Raw genomic sequence first — 16184 nt, forward strand, 5'->3', positions numbered from 1 at the left:
TAAGACAATTAGGCATCAGCCATCAGAGCTTAGATATCAAACACACCCTCAAGTCATGGGCCTTACGTGAGTTATTGAAGTACATAATTGGCCAAGAGAAAACAAACGCAAAAGTCAACAAGCTTTAGCTCATCTGGCACTTCCTCCCAACAAGTGCTATGTGGAGGATGAGGTCATAGGTTCAAAACCAATTGGGTGTGAGTATTTTTTTTTTTTTTTTCAATTAAAAAAAAAGGCACAGAAGGCAGTAAAATTCAACATCCAACATGCCCATTTTATTACTTTTCTGGACAAAGTATCACCTTGCTGTGGGCCTAAGACCAGTGGTGAAATTCAAACCGAACGCTGGGATTGAATCTTTTGATTTAGTCTCATTGTTCCCAATGGTTCTAGCAATTTCTACTTCCAAGCACTGCTTCAGGTCCATCACTACCTGACTCATTGTAGGCCTTGTTGTGGCAGTTTCAGAAACACAAGCCATTGCTAGATCAACAACTTTCCAAGCAGAGTTAATGTTGAAATTTGCCTGCAATCTCGGGTCTACAATTCTTTTGATATCAGCTTTTGCAAGGATGGAACTCATCCACCAACATATGTGAGCATTCTCAGGGGGTTTTAATATCGTAGGTCAACTAGTGACTATCTCCAAGAAAACAATCCCAAAGCTATAAACATCACTTTTCTCAGTTAACCAATTTGTTGTATAATACCTGCAAGTCAAATAATAAAATTCAGACATATTGCAACAATATCTTAGACAAAGTTGATGAACATTTCCATTGAAATATTTTTTTTGCTTTGCTTTTTTTAATTGGAACACCCTACACTTCATCTTAAAAAAAAATTGATTCACATTACATTTTGTGGTGGTTAATTACTATACCAAATTTGTATCCATTTTCATTTTAGATTTGACTACAATTCTTGCATCATAGGTATAACTGATTTAATAAAAGATAGAATTCTGAGGATGGAATACTCACTCAGGATCAAGGTACCCAGGGGTGCCAACAACTCTAGTTGACAAATGAGTGGCGTTGGCATCATCAGTAGCAAAAATTTTGGATAAGCCAAAATCCGCTATTTTAGCTTGGTAGTTTTCATTCAACAAGATGTTTGTGGACTTCACATCTCTATGGATTATAGGTGGCTTACAACCATTATGCAGATACTCCAATCCTACATTGGAAATCCATACATGGTTTATAGCTAAAGTAAATTAAGTGAGGCTGAAAAAGTAACAAAGAAGAAAAGAATGAGCCAAATAAACTTGTTGACCTTGTGCAGCTTCCAACGCTATACGAAGTCTAACTTCCCAGCTCAAGATATATGGATTTTGATCTACATCTATAGCATCAAATCCAAAAGATAGTAATTAACTCTTTCTTGTGAAGGAAATTGTGTTTCTCATCAAATAAAGGAAGCATGATCATGTACTGTTATAATGAAGTTTTTGGCAAAAGAAATGTTTACGCTTTAAGAATCAAATCTGATAATCTAAAAGTGTGAATTTTTTGCAAACTACATATTTTCAATCATGCCCCACCTGAAAGTTGTGATGCTAAATCTCCGTTTACCATGTATTTATAGATGAGCCCAAGGTTGGTTCCATCATCGCAATAGCCAACAAAAGCAGTCAAGTTTCTATGATGTACTCTCATAAGAAGATTAGCCTGTAATTTGAAGTCGCATGTTAGCTAAATACATATGAATAGTTTAAAAGTTTTGTATGTGTTGCGACCACATACCTCTGTATGAAATTCTTTATATCCTTGAACTGATGATGGAGAGAGCATCTTAACAGGGACTTGGGTGCCATCAAGGTAGCCATGATAAACTATTCCAAATCCACCTTTACCAAGTACCCTCTCAAAGTTGTTGGTAATCCTCAGGATATCAGCATATATAAACTAGTGTTTTTTTTACTCCAATTGTTCACTTCTATTGTTAACTTCAAAACTATTTGTCACAAGCCCTAAGATAATCCTGGTTTTAATAAGCACGTAATCTTTGGGGAATAGTTTCTTTGTTTTTATCAATTTGGATGTTGTATAATCAACTTATACCATTTTAATCAAAAGTATTATGGTTGTACTCTCACCTTGTTGTTTTCTCCTTTTGATGATCAAAATGATAGCTGCTGCAACTAATAAGAGGATGAACAACCCACCAACTGCAGATGCCACCACCGGAATAATAATATTGTTCTTCTTCTTTTCGCATGAAAGTGATGCACATAAATTTGGATTTTCACCAACACTAGCACCATTGCATCAATAAGAGTTCATGGCAAAAAAAAAAAAAGACTACAACTTATTAAGTACAACAATATAATCTATTGCACAAAAGTTGCATTGTAACTTTTAATGGGATTATGATCCTGTAGAGTTCATAGGGTAGCTCCACCAAAGAGTTCAAAAAATCTTACCCATTCATTTTGGAATAAGTAGATTGAATTGTGTTGCATCATCAATAATTTAAATGAATACCACAATGATGAAGGTCAACATTTTTTTAAATATTGATGACATGGTAAAATCTAATCACTCATAATGATTTACCCTAAGAATGAATGGATAGGATCTTCAAAATTCAATGGTAGAGTTATCCTAAGAACTCTAGAGGATCTTAATCGCTTCTAATGATTTACCTCCTGTGAAGATATTAAAAAAAAAAATTATTGTGTGAAAAAAATAAGAAGAAGAAAAAGAGATAATTATACTAGGGAATTCATGATTTTTTACCTACAAAATGCATACCTTAATAATAGTGAACCATTGTTTGATCGTTGGATGAGTTCAACAGAAACTGAACCTGTGAGGTTGTTTCTTTCTAAATTTCTGCAAAGGTAAAGAAAATATGATTAATGATTCTGAATAGATTAAAAAAAATTACAATGTTAGGCATAAATTTAATTAACTTACAAGACTGTTAAGAATGGCAATTGAGATAAAAAATCTGGAATTGGTCCAGTTAAGTTATTGTTTGATAGGTCTCTGAAAAGAAAGAGAATTCATTTACAATATCATCAATTGTGATAAAAAGAAAGAAATAAATAAAAATTGTGGTCAGATTTTGAGTCTCCCCATCATGTGGATCATTTACAAGAGATTGAGATATATATTCACAAAATTTTTATCATAGTGAGATTTGATATGTAAGGCGCTATCTCTCCAGTCAATCCACTTGAGGATAGGTTCCTGATTGCATGTTTAATTATTTAATACACGATAGTATGGTTTAAATTAGAACACAACAAAATTATGAGAAGAAAATTCTTACAATGAGATGATTCTAGGGGTATTAGAATCATTATAGCTACAGTTTAGACCTTCCCACAAGTATTCCTTAGGGGCACATGGATCTCCTTGCCAATTTTTTGTTATAGCATACAATGACTTGATGTCCAAGATGGCGGTCACTAGTTTCACGTGCATATAAGAAGTATAAGGTAGTATAATCAAAATCTTGCATAACATAATTTGGACAACACTGACACTAAAAACTATGCGTCAGAAAGAACATACCTTCTTCTTGGCCTGTTTCAGACTGTCGGAGTTCAATTACCTTGTAAACCTCAAAGGCATTGAGGATTGGTGGAAGAGTAGAACTTTCAGTTTTATAGATTGAAATATGTTGGTCTCCAGTTGAGAAATTTGCTGTAAATAGTGGTTGTGGACAGATATTCAGGAGAAAAAGGTCCATACCGTTGATTCCCATTTAGAGAGATGTTAATTACTCTGGACTGATTGGCTTGGAGCTTTTCAACCTCAGCAAAGTGCATGTAAAAATAACACTGGGTGGTATCATTGTCAGCCGTAACAGAGATGTCCAAGGAAGAGTTAGCAATTATTGGTGTTGCAGCAGTGGTCATAACTGAAGATGGCATTTGGCAGTCATTGAATTGTTTGATGTCACGGTTGGTATTTAATTCTGTCCATTGATAGTAGGAAATTGGTCACCAGATGCGGTCATAAACATCGTCTTTGTACCTGGATGAAAAATATGCTTTGAACAAACAGAGAAAAAGTATTTTATGTATGTAATATTCCTCTAACAGGTACGTGAAACCTATACAAGTGAATCTAGAATATAACAATTATGCAGGTTACCATCTTTTTAGAAAAACAAAATGGCTTTTTCTACAGCACAACTTTACAAGATTTCTGGCAAAGAAATAGGTCTGTACAAATCAACTTACCTAATTGTTTGATTGGTTGTTGCACCAGTATCCCATCGGGCCAAGAGTGCCAATGATCCAGATTGAGTCACGTAAATATCATTTCCCAAAGGCCTTAATTCTAATGCTGAGATAATGTTTGTCCATTCATTGCCTCTAAAAAGTACATAGTAGTTGAGGCCTTGGCAATTTGAAGTTCATGGAGACCTACAAATTCTACAACCTTCCCTGGTATCTTTACCCTTTTAGCATTTAACCCATTATTTTTGCCAAACACATGCATTACTACTGTCACATTACCTTAGTTGCTTGCACTGTTATGTTCAGGGTGAAATTCCCACAACTGGGGGATTTTGTCATTGCAAGAAGGGTTGGAGGATATGAAAAGGTATTATGGTAGTAAGATTTCTAAGGTCAGAGTTTTGCGCACTTACAGTCTTATACATCCCAACAGTGTGGTTCAGAGAAGTGTTAATCATTTTCTTTTTATCAAGTTCAGACATTCACTTGTTGCTCCTACCCTGGAAATCTTTTATCACAATGGCCTATGTGTGTTGGTCTACAGGTGATTCGACTATTCTAGAGATTTGGCCAATTCTCTCTCTTTGGAGTATGTCAAAATATGCCCAGTTATGTGATGACTTGTTGAGCAGAAAATTGAGTAATGCAAGGGGCTAGTTGCTTGGAGAGCTAATATGTCCTTTTGTTCAATGTGGAGCTTCTAGTTAAAGAGGAAAGCTGAGCATTTGAAGGCTAGAAGTCTTTGGAAAAGTTCAAAATGGGATGCCCTTCTGTTTAATATGTCTGGTTTTTCTTTTTTTATTTTAAGGGGTACCTTTGTATGGGTCCATCTAAATACAAGGGAACTATACAAAGGAACCCCTTAAAAGAAAAAAAGAAAAATCAGACATATTAAACAGAAGGGCATCCCATTTTGATCTTTTCCAAAAACTTCTAGCCTTCAAATGCTCAACTTTCCTCTTTAACTAGAAGCTCAACATCGAACAAAAGGACATATTAGCTCTCCAAGCAACTAGCCCCTTGCACTACTCAATTTTCTGCTCAACAAGCCAATAGATCAACCACATAATTGGGCATATTCTGACATACTCCAAAGACAGAGAATTGGCCAAATCTCTAGAATAGTAGAATCACCTGTAGACCAACACACATAGGCCATTGTGGTAAAAGATTTCCAGCATAGGAGCAGCAAGTGAATGTCTAAACTTGATAAAAAGAAAATGATTAACACTTCTCTGAATCACAATGTTGAGATGTATATGACAGTAAGTGCACATGCAAAACTCTGAACTTAGAAATCTTACTACCAAAATACCTTTTCATATCCTCCAACCCTTCTTGCAAAGACAAAATCCCCCAGTTGTGGGAATTTCACCCTGAACATAACAGTGCAAGCAACTAAGGTTATGTGACAGTAGTCATGCATGTGTTTGGCAAAAATAATGGGTTAAATGCTACAAGGGTAAAGACACTAGGGAAGGTTGTAGAACTTGCATATCTATGACCTTCAAATTGCTAAGGCCTCAGCTGCTATGTACTTTCTTAAAGTCATGCGTGCTTGAACAATTTCATGTTGAGCCAATGGAAATATATAGCTACCACAAGGACAGGAAAAGTCAAGGGCACTAAGAAGCAGTAATACCTGTCCAAAAGAAAATTCCCATATGAAGTTTGTGCAACATAATGAATTTTAGAGTTCAATGCAGAACAAAATGCTAAAAAAGTTCCAATATTTGACAGCCTTTTAATATAAGTCAATTCAAATTCAAGAAAATCACAAAAACTAGTGACACCTAATAAGCTTTGGCTTATAAAAATTGACAGCCTTTTTTGCTTTGGCTTATAAAAATTGAAACTTGGGTATTTGCAAACTTGTTCAAATCGAAGAAAAAAAAAAAAAAAAAAAAAAAGAAGAAGAAGAAGAAGAAGAAGAAGAAGAAGAAAACAAGTAAAAAACCCATCTGGGTCTAAAGAGCCATGAGGGAATTACCAGTCGTTTTGAATGGAGGATAACAGAGCATGATCAAATGGAGGGAGGAGCTTAGAAATAAAGGCGGTGAAGAGAAATCCCACAAAGAAAACTGAACTGACTGTGAGAAAGAAACATCCCCACAATTGTGAAGAAGAAGAAGAGAGCCTCATGTTCTGGTTTTTATGATGAAGAAACAGAAAACCATTCTTGCTATTTCTGGGGACAAGAAACGACATCGTTCTACTTAAATCCAACACATAATCAGCACTGGTTCACTCACTTGTATCCACATGTAAATATTGGATTAGTTGTTGAAATTAGTCACGGAAAGTTGTGTATCAATACATAGCTGTTACATGTGTAAATTTATCGCTCTATTTGTTTTGATGTAAAATATTTGCAAAGGTAAAATATTTTACATGTAAAATATTTGCAGGAAAATATTTTCATTTTACAGTGTTTGGCAGTGTATATGAAAATGTTGTGTAAAATATTTTCCAGTGTTTGGCACAATGTAAAATGGAAATAAAAAAAACCGGTAAAAATTTAAAATTGTACTGAGACATCACCACCAATGGCTAAGGTTGAATCTACTTATACAAGTTCAAAATAATGAATAACATTGATTATGATCATTTAAGGGATACTATGATAAATTGTACAGAGACATCACTAATGGTTAAAAAGATTAATCTACTTAGAGCACCCACAGCAGGTGTGGTAAATGTGCCAAATGCCAAATATTTGGCACATTTACCACACCAAGCACAAAAATGATGCTTTATGAGATGTGCTAAATCTCAAAATTTATACCACATAGCTACAGTACCGTTGCAAATTTGCAACGGTACGGACTAATGTGGTAAAAATTTTTATTGTTTTATATTCGTTTTCTCTCTCCTCTCACTTCATTTTTTTTCTTTTCTCTTCTCTCTCACTCTCCGGTTCCCTCTCTTCTCCCTCAAACCCCCAATCCTCTTCTCTCAAACCTCACTCTGTCTCTCTGTCGAACTCCCTGTTTCTCTCGACGCCGTCGCCCTGCTCGACCTCGGCGCCTTCGTGCTCACCAAGACGCTGACTTTCGCCGCCGCGTTCTCCGCCTTCCGATCCCGTGGCTCATCGCTCTCGCTTTTTTCTTCGCCCAGTTCATCGCGCTCGCTTTCAACACGATCGGGTGGACCGACAGGGCCAAGGCGGCGATCGTGCCTGGGTTGGTGTCGTTGATTGTTGGAGTGATTTGTAAATGGGTCCGGCGTGGGGCCGTGGTTGTTTGGGGTGATTTTGTAATGGGTTTGTGTTGTTGATTGTTTGGGTCGTGGTGGTGCAGTGGCGGCGTGGGGCCGTGGTTGTGGCTGGGTGTTGATCAATCAAAGATCTCTCTCTGCCTCCAAACCAAAACAGAGCAAGAAAAACATCCAAAACCTTAAAATTTTTCAGTAATGGCAGAGATTAACGGCTGTGGTGGGTTTGTTTTGAATTGTGTTTTGGGTTGTGGAGGAATAGGTGGCTGTGTAGTGGTGGCTGTTGGTTGTTTGCAGTGGCTGTAGATTGTGTTTAATGCGTAGGAAATATTATTTTATTATGTAGGAAATATTATTTTAATGTATAGAATTGTATGATAAAACATCTGATAAATGGGATGTTGTAAAATGGTGTGGTAAAATAATAAAGTAGGTCTTTGATGTTGTAAAATGGCATAATTTTTGCCACATCTGCTGTGGATGCTCTAGTACCACTTCTTTGAGCTTTAGCTGAACCTTGTAAGGCATCTTGTAAACTTCTTTTGTTATAGAAAGCTGTGTAGAGAAAACGTGTAATTAGCTAGTGCACAAAATTTTGTGCAATAAGCAATTGATCAAAACAAGGAGACAAGCACACTATTATATTAAGCATAACACTAATTAACCTTTCAATGAATATATATATATATATATATATATATATATATATATATATATATATATATATATATATATATTCATTGATTTAGGCAAAAATGTGTAAGTTTCATGCTAGCATCCAGGTTGTATCATACAATCAAAACAACGACCACAAAATGACCATTAACTGTTGGATCCTTGCATCATCATAATTCCAGCCACATTTTTTATTTGAGTGGTATAACAATAAGAAATTGGAGTTGGCTGGATAAATTCTATACTTATAAAAAATGAATAGTTCAGCTCAACTGATGCTGTAGCAATGGGCTGGGCAAAAATGTGTAAGTTTCAGGCTAACATCCAGGTTGTATCATACAATCAAAACAATGACCACAAAATGACCATTAACTGTTGGATCCTTGCATCATCATAATTCCAGCCACATTTTTTATTTGAGTGGTATAGAGCCCGTTTGGATAGGCTGTTATGAAATCCTAAACGCGCGTTTTTCTTAAAATCGTCAATACGTGTGTGTTTGGTATAACGATTTTACTAGAAATTGTGTTATTTAAAACGTCAAATATTACGTTTTGAAACTGAGGTTGGAGATAGCTTTTTGAAAAACTTCATTGAAAACGCAAATCACTCTATACATTTTAAAGTTTGAATACCTAAAACACCCTCAAGTTTTTGCTAAATGACAAAAACACCAGCTGGCAAATAACCTCACTGGTCACCCTCAAGCTTGCTCTCTGTCCAGTGACGGAGCCACGTTGAGGCTGAGGGGGCCATGACACCCCCCCCCCCCCCCCCAAAAAAAAAACTTCAAGCTTAATGTAATTTTAGCAACTTACCTAATTTGCACCACCATATAGTTGCAGACAACACTAGCTTTCGCTGGCAGATGCATCTGGGTAGGCACTTGCTAAATAAGTAGTCTTCACACTTTTCTTAGCTCATCTCCTTTAAATCTCCAGCATCCTAACTCTTCTACCTTTTTTCTTCCAGTTCTTCTTTCTTTATTTCTTCGGTTCTTCCGTCATTTTAATGAAGCACAGAGAGTGACTTTTTGATTTTACCAAGCAACATTTTTCAATTACCCATTCTACCTCCACCACGTGTATGGTTGAAACTAGAAGCCTCAAAATTTAGAGTCCCTAGGTGGTCAGGTAAAGGCATGGGTTATAAACTCTTTTATGACTTTTCTTTTTCATCTTTTATTTGTTAAATGAACCTAACAAACTATTATTGTACCTAATAAAAATATACAACAATACATCATGTAATTGGTTGTATTTAATTATATTTTTTTATATATTGAAATTTGGATGATGATTTAGTAGACAAACTAAATAGGAGACAAACCAAACGCTAAGCCCTTTTTGGTAATTTGGACCGAAACAACAATTTTAGACTAATACTATTCACAAAGTTTGCCAAACGTTTTATTGTGATTTTGAAAATTGTGTTTTCAAAACACTTATTTTAAAAACGCTATTTTTGAAAACGCATTTTTTTAAACCGTTTATCCAAACGGACCCATAACAATAAGAAATTGGAGTTGGCTAGATAAATTCTATACTTATAAAAAATGAGTAGTTCAGCTCAACTAATGCTGTAGCAATGGGCTGGTCAGAGAAGAATTATGCACAATTGTACCCCAAAACTAGTCTTTTGGACCCTACTCAATTCAATAAGACTATTTGGTCCAATAAACCTCCAAGGTAGCTGACTCTATGTGGTAGATAGATTATTGAGAATTGACAGCTTAGGGTATCATATGATTTCCTTACCATCTCTCTATTACTCTGACTTGCCCCTTTAATCTTTCTCTCTCTCATCAATCTAAAGATTATATTAAATCAGATCTATGAATAAATTATAAGTCAATTAAACTCTTAATTTTATTCCGGATAATTTCCACTAGCAAACTGTAATTGTCTCTAGCCCTTTCTATATCAAACCCAAACCCCAATTTTCGCAGATTAAAGGCGGAAGTGGCAGAGTTCAGCTGCTATTCTGCGTGATGAACTTAGCAAAATCATCACTCTGGCATAATTTGAATACATGTAGCCTCTGGAACAATGTTTATTCCTACTGCTTTGGTAAAATGAGAGAAGACGGATTGGTATAGCTTAAAACACATATATCAGAATACTCTCTCAACTTCATAACTCAGCAAGTTGGGGTATAAAAATACTCTGACTGACCTTGCTACTTTATTGTCAAGTAGCCCTAAACTAAGGAGTAACTAATTAACCACTAATTATGGTTGTATAAAATATAAACAATGGATTAACTCAAACCCACCTAATTGTTATGACCTATTTTGGATTATTTTAGCTAATGCTTTGGTTGGTATAAAATATAAACAACAGCCTTTAATCCAAGGAACAAAGTGCTAACATGGCCTCAAAGGGAATCAAACATTGAATTCATATCAGATCTGCTACTTCAAATTCTAACAAGGAATCTTGGATCTCAAACATATATCATAAACTAGTATACAATAAGTTCAACACAAATTATCATAATGCCACACATAAATAAACCCCCAAAAAAAAACCCAGATTTGAAAATCATAAACCCTAACTCATATCAAACAACCAATGTCAAAATCATCAAAAAAAAAAAAAAAACTCACAAAACCAAATCAGCACTGAAAAACCCATATGAAAAACCATACGAAATCAAATATGTACATGCTCTTAAGAGCATCATTCAAAACACTCACTCGCACCATTGCTGCAGCTACATATTTTAATAACCATATCAATGACTAAAACAAGGGTCTAGCACATAAAGCAAATATGCAAAAAGAAGTAGACACACACACACACACACACAAAGAAAAAAATATATCAGAATCAAGTATGAAACATTCCATATAATTTTTGTAATGGCCTTGTATCCTTTAAAATGTCACAACCACATTACCCTTAACCAATGAATCCTTCACCTTACATATATTTACCAAGAAATGAACATAAAACCACAGTTGAGAGAAGTTTATGCCATTTAGAACAAATCAATTATAACCTACTCTTGTGACCAATCATATAGCAAAACCCAAAATCTCATAATTGTTACAAAAGCCACTAGCTTTATATCTTATGGTAACCCAAAATCAAGCAATCATCCAGTTTAACAACCGTACCCAGAACAATGCAAAACCAATTATATAACACACATCTAGTTGCTAACAAAACGTACAAACTCAAAGAATAAATGGAAGCAAATGTTTCTATTATAAATGCTTCAAAAAAAAAAAAAAAAGACATTTGCCTAAATCAGTTGTACTCTATCCCCACTGATCACCAATCCATTTTTAGATTGAAAAATTCAAACAGGCACGCACATAGTATTAACTAAAAACCAATAACCCAGTAACAAGAAGCGAGCACAAAAGCCAAAATGAAACAAAACCATACGACAAACACAAATATATAATAATAATAATAATAATAATAATAATAATAATAATAATTAAAAAAAAAAAAAAAACAACAGATCGAACCTAAGAAAAACCAGAGAAGGGTTAGAGATGAAGAAAAACGAAAAGAAAAGAAGAAATCTAATCTAAAAGGGCAAAAAAGTACTTGGTTTTGCTGGCGATGGGCAGCGCCAGCGGAAGCTGGAGCTAGCCGGTGGTGCCTTGGACCTTGGAGCCGGAGATTGGCAGGAGAGGGGACTGGAGGTGGCTGGGATTTTTGGAGAGAAATCTGAGAGGGTGGCTGGATTTTTTTGGAGAGATATACGAGAGGGAGAGTTTTAGCGCGAAAGTGCAGGAGTGATGAGGATCGAGGCGGGAAGGATTGAGCAAATGTAAAATTTTTCCCAAAATTTTAAACGTAAAATATTTTACATAAATTTGCTTAGGTTGATTTTTTTTTTTTATCGAAAATATTTTACTTTTAACTAAATATTTTACTGTAAAACAAACACTATAAAATTAAAAAATATTTTCCTAAAAATATTTTACATTGAAATAAACAGCGTACATTGTCAGTATTTAGTTTGCATTGGCTGTGTTTGTTTCAAGTGAGAATGAAATTGAGAAAATATTTTACACCTTGATGTGTGTTTGGGTGCACATGTAAAACTCGGTCAAACTGAAAACCATTTCCTTTAACTGTAAAATTTTGCCCTTCACTTGTAAAATCATTTACACATTCCATTTACCTTCAAACCCAATTTTAAGGACTAAAAACCTAAAAAGAGAGAAAGAGCAGCTTGGAAAAGTCACAATCTCCCACCACCCAAACTTGAATCCAGTCAGATCGCGCCACCTCATTCCCCTCCACACGCTGGTAAGTACTTTATTTCCTTTTCTTCCTCTCTTTTGTCTTTTCTTCCTTGGCTTTTCTTCTCTCCCAGGCCAACCTCAGCTCCCCCATCTTACTCAAACCCATCTCGGATTAGCATGCCCAGATTAAGCACTGCATGTACCCGATGCACCTAGTTAAACCTACCCTGATTTCAACATCCCAGCCCATGATTGTTTCCTCTCTAGACGCTGTGACCTCAAACCCACCACTGAAACCCGAAGGTATACCCCCTCTCTCTCTCTCTCTCTCTCTCTCTCTCTCTCTCTCTCTCTATATATATATATATATTTATTTATTTATTTATTTTATTTATCGTTATTTATATATTTATTTGTATATATAATATATGTGCATAATGTTATCTGCAATAAGAGTATTTCTATTAGGTGTGCTATGCCAAATGCTATTTTACCGGATCAAAACCTACTTTATCAATTTTAACACATCATTTTACAATTTACCGTTTATCACATCTTTTATTTTTCAATTCTATAAATTAAAATAATATATACAAATATTAAAATAACATTAAAAAAACCAACCATATAAATTTATTCCTACCGTCACTCCCACCAACTCATTGCCACCCCCACCACAACCCACCGCTGATACAAACCCACCACCATATCCCACCATTGTTACAAACCCACCACCACCAACCAAAATCAACCAACCACTATTATAAACATTGCCACAAGCACCAAGAGAAAGAGAGAGAGAGAGAGAGAGATCGGCGAGGTGGAGAGAGGAGACGTCGGTGGCTCTAGGCAAGACAGCTCCAAGCAAGATTGGCAGCTCCAAGCGAGGCGGCTTCAAGCGAGATCAGCTTCAGTGGCTTGAGGTGGCTTTAGGCAAGATCGGCTTCAAGCGGCTTGAGGATGAGAGAGGAAAAGAATGAGAGTGAAAAGGGAGTGGTCAATCAGCAGCTGCGGTGAGATTGGCGGTGATCTCGGTAGCTTTGGTGAGATCAGCGGCAAGATCGGCGGCTTCGGCAAGAGAGAAGAAATGGCGGGCATAGAGAAGAAATTCTAGATGAGAGAAAAGAGAGAGAGAGTTTGAATGAATATATGAGAGAGAAACGGTGAATAAACAAATAATAAAAAATTTTGAGATTTGGAACATCTCATGAAACTTGAATATTGATGTTTGGTGTGTCAAATGCCAAATATTTGGCATTTGACACACCTGATGGTAATGCTCTAAGTATTTATGAAGGTATATGGCAACTTGTGAATATTTTGGTAATTTGAATTTAGCATTGTTCTTGATTTGGGCTTGTTACAATATTTATGTGAATTTGGATGGTTTAACAACAATTATTGTGGAGACTTTGCTGAGATGATGTTGAATGGGTCTACACTGTCTTGTATCACAAGATGTTTTTTGGAAAATATCATCTTCTTGCTTACACATTTGATTGAATGGTATGTCAAATAATTTCCTATGCTAAATATGTATGTCATAAGGCCAATTTTGGTTTTTAAACTATTTATCCTATGGACCACCTAAAGGGTAAGACATACGTTGTTTTTGTTGGTCGTGTGCTTCGTGTGTACAACATATAGGAAGAAGCCTGTGCCCAAGTTTATCAATATTCTGGAGCAAATCACAAGGCGTTTAAGCATAAAATGGATGTAGAAATTGCTTTATGAAGTTTTGGCAGATTAATGGTGGGAATATGCAACAAGGTTCTTCATCCAGTACATATTCTACTTATTCCAGCTCAAGTTCCAGTACTCCTTCAACTAAAGAGAGCTCCTACTGTACAAAAGATGTTAAATACAATTTATTGAAATATCAATTAGATATCGCAATTGAGTAGTGGAACCATGCAATAAAGATTGCAGAGTTGAATGCGAGAATGCTAAACGTAGTGGCATCCCAAGTCCTACTTGATGATGAGCTCAATAAAATGGCACATCTAAACTTGGGTGAATGATCATGAAAGTTGTGTTGATCTCTAATTTTTGTATGTGGGTACCTCTGTAATTGTTATGTAAAACTTGGATGTGTATATGTTAATATTTTTTGTGATTGGGATTAATGGATGTGCATATATGATGTGTATAGGTATTTTGAGATGCTCAATTGTATTATAGGTATATTTTTTTGACATTTTTCCTGTAAAATGTTTTACACTGGGGAGCCAAACACAGAAAAATATTTTCTAGAAAAATGCTTTTACACGCATGACCAAACAATAAAAATACTTTTCCAATGTATTTTCTAGAACCCAAACAAACATCTGAGTGTGAAAAAAAGAGAGTAAACGGTGGTTTTGTGTGTGAAAAAAGGAAAACAATTAAATAAAAAATGTGTAAATGCACTTTTGGTTCATAAGTTTATGTGGCAGATGAAATGCACTGTTACCACACTAAATACTAACGTGTTGTCTCATTTTTTATTTATTTATTTTCAGTTTATATATATTTGAGAGATATGTAATAATAAATGGAATGGTAAGGACATAATGTTTATCATATTCTATTTCTTTATTGTCGCTATGTTTGTTTCAGCATTAACATTTTCTGGAAAATTGCTCATTTTCTAAAGAGCATTTTCTAGAAAACTGTCTCATTTTCCAGTGTTTGGTAACGACCTTGAAAATGAGCTTGAGAATGTTTTCTAGTGTTTGGTATGCAATTTTTAAAAAAATATTTCTTTTATAATTTAAAACATGTATATTATGTAAACTAACTAATGTAATCATTATAAATAAAAAACCAAGAATGAATTTGATTTTCATACTAAAATTTTGACAATAGATACAATCAAAATAAATTATTTGTCAAATTTTCATGATCTCTACCACTCATCTTACTCATATATATAGACAGTAACGTATGTACACACACACATATATCAACCATTTGTCTATATATATATATATATATATTTGACAGGGGAATACATTTTCAATAAGTATAAATAACAATAACTTTTAATTGTCTACTCTTTTTGTTGGTATACTAATTGTCTACTTTGGTCAACCACAAGTCTTCAATATTATTCTAAATTATGTATTTACATAATGTACTGTATAATATATCATCACTGCATAGTATCTGCCAACAAAAAAAGTATTTGCCAACAAATGCAATTCTCCTAAACAATTATCATTCATTATATAACAATATTATTAGTCTACGGTAAAGATTGTCCCATGTAAAAGCAATTTAGAGTAACATAGGTACTATGTTTAAAATTTTCATCTTTTACTTTACTCTTTCTTTCTTTCTTCTTCTTCTTTTTATTTTATTTTTTATTTTTTTGCACTTTATGTACGAAAAAGAAGTAACTTTTGCTTGGAATCCATCAAACCGAAAATTTCTTAGAGAAAAAAGAAAATCGAGCATGAAATTCAAAGCAAATAATTGGGATTTTGGTGGAGAGAAATGAAATAATTACCACTGCATATTTGTTCTCCTTTGCAAGTCGGAGCTATTGACCAATCAATGAAGGAAAAAAAATATATAATCAGAGAATTGCGCTACAGAGGGGAAGAGAAACATGGAGAAAAGAGAGAACAGAGACAGAGAGAGAGATCTATGGGAAGAGGAGAGACCAGAGTTAGTGACAGTGAGGGTGTGAGGAGAGAAAAAGTAAAGGGAAGAGAGAAAAAGTGAGACAACTTATCATGAGAGAGAGAATGCGCCAAAAAATTATGTTTCCCACGGCTATAGACGAAGATAATATTTATAGGAGATGCAACGCGTAAGAGAGAGATTGTTTTCCAAAAAAAAATTTTGGAAAACAAACTATAGAAAATAAGCCTTATTTTTATTAAAGTTTTCTGTTGACCA

General features: G+C 34.8%; 1 protein-coding gene and 1 pseudogene across 1 annotated transcript; both read right to left on the minus strand.

Annotated features, from left to right (window-relative positions):
• On the minus strand, positions 1-4374 carry LOC126716776 (LRR receptor-like serine/threonine-protein kinase IOS1; annotated as a pseudogene).
• A 1352-nt stretch (positions 4375-5726) lies between these two features.
• Positions 5727-6562, minus strand: LOC126717107 (uncharacterized). Its single transcript, XM_050418421.1, has 2 exons — positions 6192-6562; positions 5727-5843 (listed from the first exon to the last, which is right to left on the minus strand). Exons 1-2 carry the CDS (start codon positions 6407-6409, stop codon positions 5750-5752), a joined length of 312 nt encoding a protein of 103 aa, XP_050274378.1. The 5' UTR covers positions 6410-6562; the 3' UTR covers positions 5727-5749.
• Positions 6563-16184: the final 9622 nt, after the last annotated feature.

This window comes from Quercus robur, chromosome 1 (genome assembly GCF_932294415.1).
Source record: "Quercus robur chromosome 1, dhQueRobu3.1, whole genome shotgun sequence".
In the NCBI taxonomy this organism is placed as follows: domain Eukaryota; kingdom Viridiplantae; phylum Streptophyta; class Magnoliopsida; order Fagales; family Fagaceae; genus Quercus; species Quercus robur.